The 17763-nt window shown below is 38.7% G+C and overlaps 1 protein-coding gene across 1 annotated transcript; it reads right to left on the reverse strand.

Moving 5' to 3' along the window:
- Positions 1–2153: 2153 nt before the first annotated feature.
- Positions 2154–13653, reverse strand: sall3a (spalt-like transcription factor 3a). Its single transcript, XM_061949897.1, has 4 exons — positions 13449–13653; positions 4453–7590; positions 3931–4271; positions 2154–3763 (listed from the first exon to the last, which is right to left on the reverse strand). The coding sequence occupies exons 1-4, from the start codon at positions 13528–13530 to the stop codon at positions 3332–3334; spliced, it is 3993 nt and encodes a 1330-aa protein (XP_061805881.1). The 5' UTR covers positions 13531–13653; the 3' UTR covers positions 2154–3331.
- Positions 13654–17763: the final 4110 nt, after the last annotated feature.

Consider the following 17763-nt stretch of genomic DNA (forward strand, 5'->3'; position numbering starts at 1 on the left):
TCGGTTCCTCCAACAAGGTTGAGAACCACTGTTTTAGACAGTCAAAGAACTTCACATTATTAATTCAGCATGGTGGTGTTAAGCTACATCTGCACATAGGAAGCGGAATGCGAACTTGTAACCATCCGGTTACTAAACAACCTGCTCTACCTTCTGAAAAGCGCCCAATTTAAGCAGGTTCCACTGTGATAAATTGTGAGCACATGAAAGACGAAGCCATGACATTCCTTTTAAATGAAACATAATTGATTAATTGATGGTATTGATCAATATATTGACAGTCCCAACAGAAGATTAAAGGTATGATAATGAATGTACACCCTCTGCATCATTTCTATTATGTATTAGTAACATGGCAGAAGCTATGAAGGCATTTATTTACATGAGCCAAAAATATTTATACCTAGTAGAATTTGTAATCTAAAAGAATAGCAAATAAAGGTTTATTTGCAAGAATATTATTAGATTAAATATGTTAATAAAATGTATAACATGGGATCTGAGATCAAGACAATTGAGAATCATCTGCTGGTAGAGATGTACGACGGATCGATACTGAAATAATGATACCGCCCATACTGGATCTTAATGCTCTAATATCGATTCTAAAATCAAAACATCGATACTTTTGAGACTTTAGTTATTTAAGATAATGTGTGTAACAAGAACACAGTGTAAAAAAGTAACTAAAATTGTGAATGAGGCATTGTGTCAATGTTGAATGCTTTTATTGAGTGTTGTTTACATGTTCAGTATGTTCACGTTAACATGTTTGAATTACTTGTTATTCTAACAACAGTTTTTTATTAATGTATTTATTTTAATGCTTTTTATTTTTTGTGTACTATGTATGATTTTCTCCTGTTTTTTCTGTTTAGCTTGTCTATATTGTTATTCCCACTGCTACCTCAAAATGCTTCCGTTTGAAATAGATGAATAAGTCTGTATTGTATTCTTTATGTTATGACATAGGTTATTATTTGAAATATGCTACTTCTTGTATTTTAGCAGACACATTAGGTATGTATCGGATCAGTATCCCCGGCGTTACCAGCCTGAATTTTACTATGTATCGAAACGGAAAGAAAATCTGTGGAATTGCACATCACTATCTGCTGGTAAAGTTGGCATATTTTCCACTGACCTTCTTTTTATCTTGCAGCGCATGTTTTCCATAAAATAGTGTTTTTTCTTACCGGATGCAATAATAAGGAGTGCAATATTGGGATAGGGCAATACGGGAGGTGTGCAATACGGGGGGAGTGTAATGTGTGATCTTATAACTAACTGATGTACCTGCACACTGTTCACTGTCGTCACTGGTAATGTCGAATGAACTGTATGTATGTATGTATATATGTATGTATGTATATATGTATGTACGTATGTATGTATGTATGTAAAATGCTGTGTCTTGATGTCGAAGACAAATTTCTCCTCGGAGACAATAAAGCTAAGTATTATTATTATTCTTACACATTTATATGAAATGTATTACATTTTATTGTGTCGTATTTGAGAAAGTGACAACATGAGCATGTGTGTGTGAGAGTGACCGAGTTTGGATGCGCTAACACATGCACACCATGTGTCAACAACCATAATGCAAATGAATGAAAGCTGGGCGTCGGCCATCATGCTTTTAATGTTTAGCACTTATATATCCACATACAGCAGTCTTATAAAGTCTAAGGCCTAAGGCTAAATTACAATAAGACTGAATTAGGAACAGTGAAATTTGTGTTCATAATCAATCTTTAGCATGACAATGGTGACTTGTAGCAATTGTTTTTTCAAAACATCTTAAAAATTTTCAACGTATGTCAAATATTATTTTCACCAAGCAGCCAATCAATGATCAGTACTAATATTAATTAAAACATAGTATAGTATGTTTATGGTGTGTTTTTGAGTGTTAGTTGTATCCCTTTTTGTTTTGTTTTTTTAAAGAAAAAAAGCATTTTTTTCTGAGAATAAAAAAACAAACAATAACAACTATGTGGAGAAAAATTCACTACTGCATAAACAGCAGGAAACAAAGCCTAAATTGAAAAAAAAAAAAAATACAATTATAAAATGTAATTTTTATTTTTTTTTTACTAGATGTTGAACATTAAACAATAACAGACACTAACAACTCAAAGACACGGTTGTTCTCAATATTTTATTTACGAAGGTTTTGATTGACTGATGACCTCGCCCCCCCAAAGAGTAGCACAAATGCAATAACCAACTGCAAATCGTAGGAGTGGCAAGCTGAAAACAACGAAAACAGCACGTGATAGAGAGCTCAGTCAAAAGGTTAACGGTATCACAGACAAAACGTGTCATTTTTAAAAAGTGCATTCACAAACATGACAAATACTCTCAACTCATGATGTCTATCTTTATGAGATACAAAATATGCATACCTGTTTTAGATTTGTCTGTATTTTCTATACATAGATATTTCTTCAAAAAGATCACTTCTTTTATCTTTTTTTTCTTTTTACAAAGGTTAAAAGCAGGGTTGTGGTCATAGCAGCTTTGGACATCTCCATTCTCATATAATGTTGTCCCCATGTACTTTACACATCATCTCACCAAATATCCAAATAAAAACCGACACGTTATCTCTGTTGTTAAACTGAAATGACTTGGTTGTCTTTACTAAAAGACATATTCGTCAGTGAAGCCTGCAGTTTGGAATATAAAAACAAAAGTCTCGATAAAATGGTTGGGCCATTAAATATATTTTCGTATACCCGCTTTTTTGTCAATATTATAAATACTAAAGACACAGGACAATATTATAGGACGATGTTTGGAGAGACTAACTGTAAAGATTAAAATAGTTAAAACTTTAATTTTTTTTTCAAGTTTTCTAGTTCATGAGAAACAAAATATCGGGTGAGCACAAAAACACTATACAGCAGTCCATCCATGGCCCTTTTTTAATCTAAAAGAACACTGATAGTGAAGGTTGACTGAATGCCTATGAACAAACTTTCTTTCTTTTCTGTTTTAGTCCTTCCCAAGATGTTTGCTTATTCTAAATAAGGCAAAATCCTGGTTTTCTGGTGAATTCATAAAAGCAGTCAAACATACAGGTAAAAACTGTAAGTATCATGCAAATCTTGCAAGACAACATATTCCCAAACAGGAGACAATGCATCTTTCATAATATCAAGTGGAAGGGGAATGAGACTTCTAATCAACACTAAATACATTTTCCAAAACCAAAAAATATTTCATCTGTACATAATATAGTAACATGAGTTTTAGATTGGATCAGCAGTTTCCTTCTGTGTTGATAGACTTTTAGTCTTTGTTGAAAGAAATGTATCTTTCTTTAATTGATCCCAATTTCTTTGTTTTCCTCCATATACCTGGAGAAGGGACGACCTGCCCCGACCTCAAGTGTAGTTTTGTCAATTCCGGTCATAGGAGGGCTACTGCCTGTGTGAAGACGGTCCATTGCACCAGGCATGGCCCCCAGTGAAGTCATTCCTGCACCACCAAGGCTGATGGGCAGCTGGTTGATACCTCCATTTTGGATCACAGAGATTTCATTGTTCTTCATGGCCAAGCCATTGGTGATGGCGGCGGCATACTGGTTCCAAAAACCGGGGTCAACGTTCATAGCCCGAGCTGCCAGGTCCTTTTGGAACATCTCGCTGAACTTCATGGCATCCCCTCCCAGCAGGGCCATTGGATTTTCCACAGATAGTCGCCGTCCCCTGCGTGCTGGTGCATTGTTCCACATGTGTGTTCCCATGTGGACCTAAAACAAGCAAGCAAATTGGGTATGAGCTAATGATTATGAACGTCACAAAAAATCAGGAACGTTTTTATGGAAGATGGGGAGCTGAAATATAGTCTACTTTACTAAGATAATTCATAACATGGTATACCCCCTAAAACTGCACCAATAATCTAGTTAGTACATACCTTTAGATTGCCTTTAGTGGTGAAAGCCCGTCCACAAATGGAGCAAGCGAATGGTTTTTCTCCAGTGTGTGTGCGTTCATGGATTTGCAAAGCACTGGCAGAAGAAAAGTTTTTGCCGCAAGAGTGGCAATTGTGCTGCTTTGGGGTGCGTCGTGGTGGCGGAGGAGCCAACATTGGATTGGTGCTGGGGCTTAGGTTGGTCTGGGGAGCTGCAGCTGCGGGAACCTGAATGCCCACAGGCAGGTGGGAACTGTCACCCAGAGACATTGACTTGCTGTGTCCGTTCATTTCCATTTTGATCATATTTGATACGGTGCTGGCCAAGTTAGGAGTGTGTAGACCTGAAACAAAAATGTCAAACTGATAAAGGAATACTGAAAAATAAATTATACATTTTACAATGCATGTTGTCTGTGGCTACATTTTTTTAAAGAAAAATGTTGAAATAATTCAATGAAACCAATTTGAGGTCATAAAATAAAAGCATGCCATACTGAAACTTAAATTTTTGATTATACGCACCTCGATCTCTATTTAGAAAAAGCATACTGAAGTGGTTTTCCTCCTTGATAAAGTGTCTGCTTGGTTGAGTAGCGGTCAGGTCCAAGGCCCCATTGCCTTCTATTGCAGGAAGTGGAGACGGGGTGTCTGATTTTTCAGACTTAACAGTAGCAATGCTAGCTGTATTGTTTTCCTGGTCATCTTCCACTGCCATTGCCCTGCTGTTGTTGTTCACAGTAGTTGGGGACTTGGATTGTTGGCTTTCGGTGTGGCTGTGAGCTGGAGACAAATGTTGCAAAGAACCAGAAGACTCTGACAAAGCAGGGCTTCCCAACATTTGAGATTCTACATCCCCTACAGCAGACAGAGAGTCGGTGGTAAAACATTCATTCTGGCCTCCATAACTGCTGCAATTTTGCGGAGGCTTTTGACAGAATGAACTGGTTATATTGGCAGTGCAATCAATCATCTTCATCTGGTTCTCCATAGCAGCAATGCTAGACATTATAGAAGTTGGTGGAGAACTTCCAGGTGAATAAGGTTTTAATGGGTCCATATCACACTCTTTTAGGTCAACTTCATCATCGATAGCCTGCTCCATTTCATCCAGAAGATCATCATCATAATTACTCATTGCATCCAAGCTTTTTTCATCAAATGAAAGGTCTGTGTCCATTTCCTGGAGGTTGTCGGGCGCTGGAGTATTTGGAATCTGTCCACCCATGTGCATACGGATGTGCTGTTGCAGAACAACAGCATTGGTGAACTTTTTCTGACATATAGGACACGAGTGCTGGACTCGTAACGGGGGTTTGGACCGATGAACACCAAAATGTGTTTTCAGATTTCCTTTGGTGGTGAATGCCCGCCCACATATTTTACATTTGAAAGGTCGCTCGCCAGTATGAATGCGATAGTGCATCTTGAGAGCGCTCTGGCAGCTCAGAACACGGTGGCAGATGACACACTGGTTAGGGTCGGTCATTTTCTTGTCAATGTTTTCAACAAGCTGCTGCAACTTTGATGTCTCCGAAGTTTGCATAGAGTCTAGGAGGCCTCCAAATGGAAATTTGGCCTTAAACTGATCGGAGAGCATGGGGAGAATAGGATGTGACACTGAGTTTGAATTAGGGTTTGGACTGTTGGTGGGTTCAGTAACCTGGCCAGAGGTTGACATTGTTGTTGAGGTGACTGCATTGGAAAGAACCACATGATTTACTGTTGTTGTGGCTGTGACAATTTCCCCTGGCCTAATAGAACAGGTTGGTGGCAGGAGAATACCTTCAGGTTTTAAGACAGGAGGCACATCAATGCCTAGAGTGGGTTTTGGAGAAGTTGAAGTAGTAGTAATTCCAGAGTCAATGACAATATTTGGGGACAAAGATGCACACTCACTTAAAGGGGGAGATGGCCTCTGAGGGGACCTATTGAGAGGAGTGAGGCTTGCTGAATCACCAAAACTCCCCATCATACTTGGTAATGTGGGAGGCAGTTGGAGCCCAACTGAGGTGGGAACAGTAGGGAGTACAGGCTTACTGTCAAGCCATGTGGTGACAGGTTTTTCCGGGGGCAAAGACATACCATATGGTATGCCTGAGCTAGTGGGTACATTGTCCAGGTACTCCGGTACAGGGTAGGGGTTCATTTGAATATGAGGGTATTTTTCCTTGTGCCTTTGGAAGTGGACTTTCAGATTTCCCTTGGTAGAGAATCTGTTACCACATATGTTGCATTTGTAAGGCCTCTCTCCAGTGTGGGAACGCAGGTGGATTTGTAGTGCACTATCACTGCCAAACACCTTGGCACAGAACCGACACTTGTGCTTGAAAAAAGGGTCTTCAGAGCTTGGTTTAGTGTCAAATACAGAAACATTTGGGGGCTTTCCTTTGCGATGTTTCATCAGAGCAGATAGGGGGTCAAGTGCATTTGCTGTTGCTGCTATGCTAGCCAATGGGTTTGGGAAGATAACACTACTTGATGAGCTGTGAGACATGAGTGGTAGACTGGAAGCTGAGCTCAGGAGGCTGCTGTGACTGAGTGATGGCGGAGTGTTGGAGTTCCTGGGATTAGCAGAACTGCTACTGATGCTATCGCTTCCTGTTACACAATTGCTCATGCTTATTTTGGTGACTGAAGATGAACAGGAGGAAAGAATAGATGTCAAACCGGAGGCAGTGGGTGCGGGAAACATTGAACTACTAGAAGATGTGTTGGGGATTAAAGAGTTAGACTGCTGACTTCGACTTTGTGATGATTGAGAGAGAGGCCCTTCTATTGCAGAGGTTAGAGGTGACGGACCTTGACCGTTGAGAGAGGCTGGCAACCTCACAGGCAGCTGATGGACTGGGGGAGTGATAAAGTTGTGAAGTTGAAGTTGACTTGCAACTGAAGGGGCACAGGTGGACATTGGAGCCGGGTTTCCAGCCACCGTGTTGTGGTGGTTAAGTGCAGGCTGGGAGGCAGACTGTCGGTTCATCAGAGCCACTTGACTTCGGATTTGTTCTATCAACTGTAGCTGATGTATCTGCTGCTGCTGAAGAGCCATCAGCTGGTCCAAGATCATGGGGATAGCCATGGTGGAAACGCCACTGCCCGCTGCCGCCCTTATGCTCTGAGAAAACTGGGCAACTGCCACCCGGGTGCCATGTAGAGTTTCCAGGGTAACATTAGTGCTTGGCATTGTATAACTGGCAGCACTTTGGGGAGCAACATCATCAAGCTGAGGTAGAGAACCGTCTGCTTCAGGGGATGCTACATCTCTTTCATCGAGATCCATGTTTTGTTCAGAGGATAGTTCCACCTCCATATCCTCATCCTCCTTTTCAAGGACACTGACCCCAATTGAGTTGGTTATCTCTGGGACTTCCTCCCCATCACTGGCAGGAGAGTGTTGGCCCTCCCTGGCATCCTCACTGTCAGCCTGCTCACTCGGACAACTGGGCACAGGGGAGGGTTCTGGGTACTCCTGGGAGGTAATAGGAGTTTCCTCATTGTCGTTTACAATAAGCACCAGTGGGTTCTTGGTGCAACTCTTCAAATGTTCACAGAAATCAGCCCACTTGAAGAACTCAGCACAACACTTTTCACATACATGAGTCTCTTCACTGCCACTGCGGCTTTCATTCCCGCTGTCGGCGTCCTCCAGCACATTACCTCGGGCTGTGTGGAGGGGACAGAGAAAAAGCGGGGAAGGGAAAAAAAGAAGAATTCATGAATAATGAATCAATAAAAAAAGCATATATATTTCGCATTGCCTTGCTGCAAAGATTTAACCTTTGTTTTTCCCCCTCGCTTTAAACATAAAAAATCAATACTTATATGTACATATTTTTTACTCCCTACAAATTGGCTCAGTTCACCAATTGTTAAACCCAGGTTTGTACGTACCCACTCTGTCTATAGAGCCAGCTAATAATTTTCTTTGTGCAATCCATCAAATTATGAGGGCCTATCAATTGTGGATACCGCCGCTTAATGAAATTCCATAGAGCCCATTGATTTCCAATATTTCATACAATTCACAGCTACCTTGTCTGTTGGGTACAAATCATGACTTTGATGGCCCTATTAGGATTCCCCTCTGATATCAGGCAGCTGAATTTCCACCTGAATCTCAAATGCAGTCTAATATTTAAGAGCTAAATCCTTGACCTTGCCGGACTCCCAACTACAGCACAAGTAAAAATAAAGGCAAGTATCTGCTGCCAAGAAATTATTGAAAGTATAAAAAAAAGTATTAAAAAGAACAAATGTCTTATGCTGTTGCTTTGCCACTTTCTCTCTCCCTCTCCCATGCTTTCTGAAACAAGACTCAACAAATTGCATGCTAGTGTGAAGCCAGCAAAGTCCCTGATTAGTTACACATGTTTAATCACATTTGCAGGAAGCCACTTCCTCCTCCACATGCGACCATCCGAGTCGAACAAGCCTGACTTATTTCACACCTTATCAAAACCATTGCCTTCCTCCTTGTGCCCATTATAATCATTTTTATTATCTGTCTGTATTTGGTATTAAATTTAAGTCGACGTTAGCCTAATGCATGCCTTTTCTTTAGATCACACTACTTAGAATTTTCAGATAATTTCAGGGTTCTATAAATTTAACAAAATATAGGCAATATGACAATGCATAAGGCCGAATTAACACATTTCTAAAAAAAAATGCTCATGCTTAAAAAAAAAGTATGAATATATACAGGTTTGAGGTGATGTAAAGACGGATTCAAAGAAATCAGTTGTAGAAATCCTCTAAAACAGCACATTTCAAACTAAGCATTTTTAATTAGTAGCAATGGTTTTACTATGTTTTTGGCATTGTGTATACTTGCCATGAAGCAATCATTTACACTAACTAATTATTAGGGAAGGTGTAATGTACAGTAAATGCCTGCTCAAATGTCCATATTTTTGGTCTGCAACTTACATTTTTTTGTAAACGTGCATGCAATTAATTAGAGTTAAAAGACAAAGAAAACAGAATTGTAATATATATGTGCAAAATGTCAAATTAGTAAACAATCAATTGATTTTACATGTTTAAAATGTGTAAATACAATTGAGACACTGGATTATATTAGAAGCCAAAATCAACAAGTAAAAGGTGGCAAGTGAACAGAAAAGACAGCCACACACGGCAGGAGGTTGAAAATCTCCTTAGCCCAGCCGAGAACAGAAGAAACCATTTCCATAATTGAGGGCTGAAAGGTCAACACAAATGAGTAGGCATTGTGTTGAGCTGATTAGTTATTAGAATGGTATTACTGTCAATCTCTTTTAGTCTTTCATACAATTACAAGTGGAAGCCTTTGTGTGTCCCTGTGACCTCACACACTCACATACAATAACACAAACATGCATACCTTTTGACAACTGAAAGATAATTAGATATATTTCCTGTATTTAAATTAATTTCCCCCTGTTTAATTTAACATTAATTAAATTTAAAAATTGTCATCAATTTATTTCAGTTCCCAATTTTTATTTTGAAATATTTTGAGACATGTTCTATGATTTGTAAATGTAACAATGTGCATCAATGTGCACTTTCACTGTGGTTATGTCCTTCTTGAATAAAACTGACAAAATCGGAAATGCAAAAGCTATTTATATAATTATAAACAAGTTTTTGAAATTGCTATTGTGGTTCACATACAGTATCATGGTGTGAAGACGGCATTTTGTGGTTGTGTGTTTGTAAGACAGTGTGCGTGTGCATGGTTGATGAGGTATTGATTTTTGTAAATCGTGACAAAAAGGGCCAAAAAAAAAAAAGGAATTCAATGAGTTTTTCATTGCTTCAAGAGTCTTTGTTTACTCCGATGCAAATATTAAGATGAGCACAGTCAATCGGGTGATTGTGCACACTGAACCTGTGTGTCTGTTATCATGCTCAACAATCTTTGGCATGCTAACTGAAACCACTAATCTGACATATCAGATGAAGTATTCATGCTTTTTTTTTTGCCACTGATTCTGTGAAAACCAGGCACTGAATGGTGCATTGAAGCCCTGGACAATCACAAACGGTGCCATTCTTAACCATTCCCACATTCCCTGGATGAATATACAGCGAGAAAAACTACATGGGTAACATTTGCAGCACGTTAAAATAAAACAGATATTACTTTTTTTTATGTACAACTCGTCTACAACTATTGGAAAATGTATTTTGATTTCATTTAACAAAAGATACATAGAAAAAACAGGTTGGTAAGAGCCTTCTTAAAAGTGTCTCTCCTTTCTGTTTAAAATGGTTTCGGAATAAATATAGAGGGGGGAGTTAGTTAGTATTTGTTCCCTTACAATTACCTTTGCTGCAATATATTTGCCAGCAAAATACAAAAAAAACAGTTTTAAAAAAACTGAAGTGAGAAAATGTCAGTAGCTTTTATCACTACACATGTTCCATCTCCCAGACCAGTGATGTCTCTGGCTATATCGGCAGTATTTTGTGGCATGAGTACGAGCAGCCTCAGACATACAGACACTCTAGCGTGTGTCATCCGCCTGCATGGTCAGCGCTACTGCAGAGTGGTACAGTCATATCTGAACTAACAGAGAGACCTTTGTCATAGCCTGCAGATGCGGAGCAGACAAAACATTAACGATTTGTTTGTGTATGCATTTGCAATACAGTAGCCAAGGAGAGCTCTTTTTTTTTCTTACTCAAACCAAACTCCGAAAACGATGGAGAATATCAGAGACGTTCATCCTTTAAAGTGTTTTGCAAAAGGCCTTGGATGGTAATAGTCAACATTCTTATTGACAACTGCACCACTGGCATCGAAATAGGTAAATGCTAAGTAGAGAAAGAAAGCATCATATGTTTGCAGTGTGCAGAGGTAAATAAAACACAGTCCTGTTAAAGTGAGTCATATTTAAGTGCCTTCTTGAAGACATTATGGCTCTCTGTGTGGGTGGTCCACCAGCCTACACCCATCGGTGAGAGGGGATTAAAACAAAAGCCAAACAAAGCCTCACTGCGGGGAAGGGGGCAACATGCATGTTAACACTATCAGCAGGGTCTTCTTACAACATTACACTGATTGCATCCAAGTAATAGCTCAAATAACACAACAAACTTTTTTTTAACTGCAATTCTTTCTTTTGTTTTGCAATTGAGCCTGAAAAGAATGTAATGGAATTTTAAACTGCAGGCTGCTAATGCACAAACACACAATAGGTGTTAAAGTTGAATATTAAGGGTGTTTAATTCTACATCCACGAGATCCTTTCCAAAAGTTTCCAGGGATGAAAGTTTATATGCATGTTGTGTGCTTATAAATGCTGGCGCCTCGATGCAGAAGCATTAACCCAGCCTTTAGACACGCACATCTTCAAATCCGCTGTCCGCACAGGAAGTGGCGACAAGAAGAGGAGCCTGTCACCATTCGCACTTTCTAGGACACCAGCAGACTGTGCAGCCAAGGTCAACGGCATCCATGTTCTAATTGTTTAAGGATCTTGACACCATGCTGCAGGACCTGCTCGACTGGGCTGGACAAAGGTTAAGTCAGCAAGCTTTATAAAAGCACTCCTAAACAACCCCCCCCTCTCCCTTCCGCCCCTTCTTTACCCAATCCTGACACACACAACAACCCCCAACACCCCTGGAGTGGGGCACATGTCCAGAAGCCCTGAGGGGCAGATGATACCCCACACATGGGCTTGATGGGACTTGTGAAAATGAAGTCACTCACACAAATAAAAAATACAGACAATTTTTAAAATAAAAATAGCCTAAGTGAGAGCGTACAGCCCCGCGCTTTCTGACAATTAACAGGCAAAATACGAGCACAAATACAGACGCTTGACTTGTTTGTTCTACTCATCTAAAACATGTCAGAAAAATACAGACTCTGACGATCAGCGTTATATTCAGTGATCAGTGGTGCTGCATAAGCCTGCCGCTGAGAGTGTGTTCATGCTGCGATGCATTGACGTGTCACCCGTTAGGTAGCTTCGGATGTTTTTCTGAAGTGTGTGTTAAGTGTGTGTGTGTGTGTGTGTGTGTGAGAGGGGAAAATGAAGAATAAAACAAACTGTACAATTTCTATCTTGCATGACACCAAGAAGGCCAGTTTAGTTTAAGAGAAAGTAAGGAACATTCCACTGCTATTCCCAATTTGAAAAACAATGGCAGACAATATAGGTGTGTTTTTATTTTTTATGACCACGTAAAAAAAAGAGAGGAAGGTGGTAAAACTGAGAACAATCCAGTAAAGACTTGTTTTTTTTCCCTCTTTGCATTACAATTTCACAATGAAAACACTCAACTGTGACAATAAAGTGTACACATCTTGACTGGCAATTTATCATCTAATATCATAATATTACTATAATCCAAGTGGCCTTCTGGAGAGACAACTAAACAGTCTTTCTCTCCCTTTTCTTTTAAGCCTTTTAAAATTCAGCGATGTTTCTGTTCAATCTAATTAAAAACTAAAGGGATGTCAGTGTGCCAACAACCACCCGCAAAGGACAGCGCCTCCATTATTAATACATTTGTGTGAGGAATACATATAGATTTAGAAAAATAATGATTTTATAATTAATACATATAATTTACTTGTACATCAGCACTCATACTGATTGTTTTACTTCATACCAAAATGAATGGTCTGTTATATAGTTTACTTTGTAATATTGCCTTTAACATCATAAACAAATGATGTCTGACATTTGATATTGTCAATTTAAATTATGCACACTTATATTTTTAAATACAGTGGCATTTATATTATTTACTGAACTTTTTGTCATTTCTTTTAGGGTGCAGATTAACACATGACTGTCACATCAATATTGTCTACATAGTGATGGAAATGGCAACAAATCAAGTGTGCTAAATTTATGTGAGTGGTGGTGGGGGGGGGTAAACAAAAAAAAGATTTCCATGACAAAACATGGCTTCGACCTGCACTGGAATTAGGCGTTTTGTTCTCCTTGGTGGAGGCGCGGAGGGACAACACACTCCTACCCTCATGCAACACAATAATTAACATTTTGAAAGTGATTTCAATATGAACTCAAGCTTCTTCTTTTTTTATATACCACTTGAAGTATTAATGACAGCTATGAATACACTGCAACATGTCACATTGTTAATGTGCACTAAGGGATGCTCATGTAAAATGTGTCAGCATTTAAAAACCATTAGAATTGTTTATTAAAATAGCAAACACATTTTTTTAATCATAGTATTTTAGGCCTTTAAAGGCCTTTAGGTAGGAAATACCTGCTGTGCAGTTAAAGTGTGTGCATTTTTAACAGAAATGTGCATTTTAATGGTACACAATTCAGTCGTGTCGAGGCTTTAAAATGCTAAATGCATTCAAATAAATTCGCTTTCCATCAATGGTTATTACAATCAACACTTAAAAATATGTCACAGGCCTTATTAAAATTTTAAAAAATCTGCAAATATTTTTGTTTTAAATAAGACTTTTTTTTTTTTAGGGATGGAAAGGGACTTTTTTTGAGACGAGAGAGGAAGAGTTGGAGGATGACACTCACCATGCTGGGAAATGATCCCGCTCAGTGGCGGGTCCTCGTCGGACTTGAGGTGCTGCGGCTTGGCTTGCTTGCGTCGGGACATGCTGGGTGTACGGGTGTCGGTACCGGTGTCGGTACCGGCCGCTGTTGCTGCCGCTGTTGCTGCTGCTTGTGCTTTGGCGCTCCGCGGCGTTGACACATCAGCGCAGTGCGCACCGGTCGAAAGTTCTCCACCCCCCCACCCAAAAAAAAAAAAAAAAAAAAAAAAAAAAGAGTGTTGAAGCAGGGGGCAAAACGGTTGAAATTACCCGATGTTGCTGTCGCGGCACTGCGTGGGATCGCGCATGTCAGCGTGATAATTATGAAAGTGAAAAATGCGTGGAGATGAGTGGCACCGTGTGAAGGTGGGGAGGATTGGCTGGAGTCCAGGGGACGCGCATTGGATATGCTAATGAGGGACAGACTGAGCAATTAGCCGCCTCACTCTCAGGCTTTTTTATCCGTCTCTTTTCTCTTTAGCTCCCGCCCCCCCGCCTGAACCACACCATCTCTGGTTGGGATGTCCGTCCTCCTCGAAAGTGCTTCTTCAAGGTGTCTTCCTTATCTTTGATTCACACTTTTTTTGGGAGGGGAGGCTCAGCTCTCGCATCTTCTCGCGTTAATTGCTCGAGTCAAGCCTCGTGAGTTCATGTCGGGATGTTTTGGAGTAAAGTTCTTTACCGTCGGCGGAGCTCAATAAAAGTCCCACGACGTGTAACAGCAGCTCCATCAAAAAAAAAAAAACCAAAAAAAAAAAACTGTCCCGCAACCAACACCACCACCCAAAAAAAGAGAGAAGAATAGCTTCGGTCGGCTTTTCCTCCCTTCTCAGCTCTCTAAAATAAAAGTATATTTTAAATATTCGCCGGGCCCCGCTCTTCAAAATAAAAGCGGCATGAAGAAAAAGTTGCCTTCGAGCGGCCCACTGGTGTTACCGCGAGTCTCTGGGTGCTCGACTGTGAGTGTCGGAACAGTGGCGAGTGTTTAACCCCCACAAAGCGCACGGAGGCTCAGCCCATTGCTTGCCGCCACCGCTAGGATGTACCACCACGTTGCTGTTGAATGCACCGTCCTCACCCCCCCCCCCCCCCCTCATGTCAACACCCACATTTGACCTCCCATCCCATAATAACACCCCCCACACATCCCACCACTCAGCGCCTGTCAGGCTGCCATAAACTGTATACATTTCTTAAATATACACATATATTTTATGAGATAGTCATGTTTTTAGGACGTTTGGTTATTTCAACCTGCACTTGAAGTGTTTATGTCGTTCCTTTTTTAAATGTTCCCATTGCCGCATTTCAATCATAAAATAATATAAATAAAACATATATATATATATATATATATATATATATATATATATATATATATATATATATATATATATATATATATATATAGTCAAGGTTTTTTGTGAATATAAAATATACTTATAAAAATCCCCTGAAGAGTAGGGAAACCTGCGAAATAGGCTTGTAGGGATGAAATAGCCTCTGTGTTCTTTCCTGACCTAACGTATATATATATATATATATATATATATATATATATATATATATATATATATATATATATATATATATATATATATATATGGGCAGCACGGTGGAACAGGGGTTAGTGCGTGTGCCTCACAATATGAAGGTCCTGGGTTCGATCCTGAAATAATCTTTCTGTGTGGAGTTTGCATGTTCTCCCCGTGACTGCGTGGGTTTCCTCCAGGTACTCCGGCTACCTCCCACCTCCAAAGACATGCACCTGGGGATAGGTTGATTGGCAACACTAAATTGGTCCTTGTGTGTGAATGTGAGTGTGAATGTTGTCTGTCTATCTGTGTTGGCCCTGTGATGAGGTGGCGACTTGTCCAGGATGTACCCCGCCTTCCGCCCGAATGCAGCTGAGTTGGGCTCCAGCACCCCCCGTGACCCTGAAAAAAGGGACAAGCGGTAGAAAATGGATGGATGGATAGAACCTGCATTTGGAGTGTATATGTCGTTCCTTTTTTCTATTTAACCATTGCCACATTTCAAACATAAAATAATATAAATAAATCATATGTATATATGTGTATATATATGTATATATATATATATATATATATATATATATATACATATATATATATATATATATATATATATATATATATATATATATATATATATATATATATATACTGTATATGTGAATGTTGTCTGTCTATCTGTGTTGGCCCGCCAATGAGGTGGCGACCCGTCTTCTGTCAGCTGGGATAGGCTCCAGCAGCAGCAGAAACCCCCAGGATATATATATATATATATATATATATATATATATATATATATATATATATATATATATATATATATATATATATATATATATATATATATATATATAGTCAAGGTTTTTTGTGAATATAAAATATACTTATAAAAATCCCCTGAAGAGTAGGGAAACCTGCGAAACAGGCTTGTAGGGATTAAATAGCCTCTGTGTTCTTTCCTGACCTAACGTATATATATATATATATATATATATATATATATATATATATATATATATATATGTTGTTTGTTTATTTTTACCTTAGTTTAAGTTTAGTTGGCGGATGTATGAATAAATTACAATTGTTTGACAGCCTTGTGATCCGCTTGACTGTTTTTTCCCCGCATCACGTACCCTGGCGAGACTACAGTATCACTGACGCATCTCATCTCCCTCACTGACCCGATTATGTTTTGTGGTTAATCGCACGAGTTAACGCATGCAAAAAACATACTTGATATTAGTTATGTGACGTTCACAAACGAGCCGAGTATTTTGAACAGCTCTTTTAGGTGTACAATGAGAACCGATTCCAGTTCAGGGAGTTAGGGAGTTCACATTACAATTGCCCATGCTGCCTTCAGTACACCCGCGCCACTTTGGACTCGGAAGGAGAAGATAGCAGCACCTGAGAAAAAGTAGTTCAGGAGGTAGGTTGGAAATGTTTTAAATTCACATTAGTGCTGTCAAATGATTTTTTTTTTTTAATCTAACTACTCACACTTTTAAATTTGGATTAATCATGATTAATCACAGGTTATTACTCACTTGCATGATTAACATTTACTTAAACAATACTTTTTGTCAGAGTGTCATACGCAAAAATGCTGCATTGACCTGATCACTGACCGTATAACAAGTTCAGGTAACATCCACGGTTGTGGTCAAAATAAATTAAGTGATTAATCTGTGTGTTTACATGATTAATACAATCTTTTTTTGTGATTAATCACATGAATTAACTCATTATTGTTGACGTCCCTAATTTATATGTATTATAAACCTTTACATTTAATTCTAATTTGTATTTTTTCTGTATTGTTAAAATGTTGGTGAAAAACTATAGTTTGCATTGACTTTATCTGTAGCATGTATAGTTTTTTTAGAGAAAAAAAAAAAAAAAAAAAAGATTGTCCAAGAATGAGGACATGGTACCACCTAAGCAGGGGTGTCACACTCGTTTTTATTGAGGGCCACATCGCATAATGGGTGCCCTCAGAATACCGCATGTACTGTAACAGTGAATATATATGGACATAAATGTATAATAGCCTGGTTAAAAAATTTGCATTGGCAATTTATTTTGATTATCATATGTTTTACTGACAGATTGATGAATTATTTTCTCTGAAATCGTAAAAAGACAAACAGTTAAGTTAGTTAAGTAATTATTTTTGATAACACCCCCCCAAAAATAAAACAATATACATCTTATAAATCTTATCCAAAATGTTAAGAAAAAATACATTTATGCAGAGAAGTGCTTTACTATTTCCAGCCTTTTGCAGGCCACATAAATGATGTGACGTGCAAGATCTGGCCCCTGGGCCTTGAGTTTGACACCTGTGACCTAATGGAGTATATACAATAAAAACACAAGCCAAATTAAAATAAAATGTTTTTCACCAATAGACGACATATATGTAACTGTAAACATTTTCATCGTAAATTCACAGCAAAAAACTGGCTATTACCTGCATTGCTATGATAATAACATTTATAGTAATTTACTGTGAAATATCTTTACAGCAGATGATATCGTCATTTGTATAGTCATTTGTTGTAATGTTACGGTATATGAAAAGTTTTGTTAACATAATGCAAAGTCCTGGTAATTGTTTATAGTGTAAATTTGAAACATTCTGAAATTAATCTTACATTTTAAATGCTACACGTGATACAGTTTCCTTGCTATTTAAGTTATGTAACAAAAATATGTAGCAACACGCCATTCTTTCGAACTCTTCGATAGCATCCGGCT

The sequence above is a fragment of the Nerophis lumbriciformis genome, linkage group LG04 (genome assembly GCF_033978685.3).
Source record: "Nerophis lumbriciformis linkage group LG04, RoL_Nlum_v2.1, whole genome shotgun sequence".
In the NCBI taxonomy this organism is placed as follows: domain Eukaryota; kingdom Metazoa; phylum Chordata; class Actinopteri; order Syngnathiformes; family Syngnathidae; genus Nerophis; species Nerophis lumbriciformis.

Coding starts and splice junctions, on each gene's coding strand:
- sall3a (XM_061949897.1), bottom strand. CDS start 13,530: ATGTCCCGACGCAAGCAAGCCAAGCCGCAGCACCTCAAGTCCGACGAG. Junction 7,591..13,448: donor CGGGATCATTTCCCAGCATG/GTGAGTGTCATC, acceptor CCCTCCACACAG/CCCGAGGTAATGTGCTGGAG. Junction 3,764..3,930: donor CCACTAAAGGCAATCTAAAG/GTATGTACTAAC, acceptor TGCTTGTTTTAG/GTCCACATGGGAACACACAT.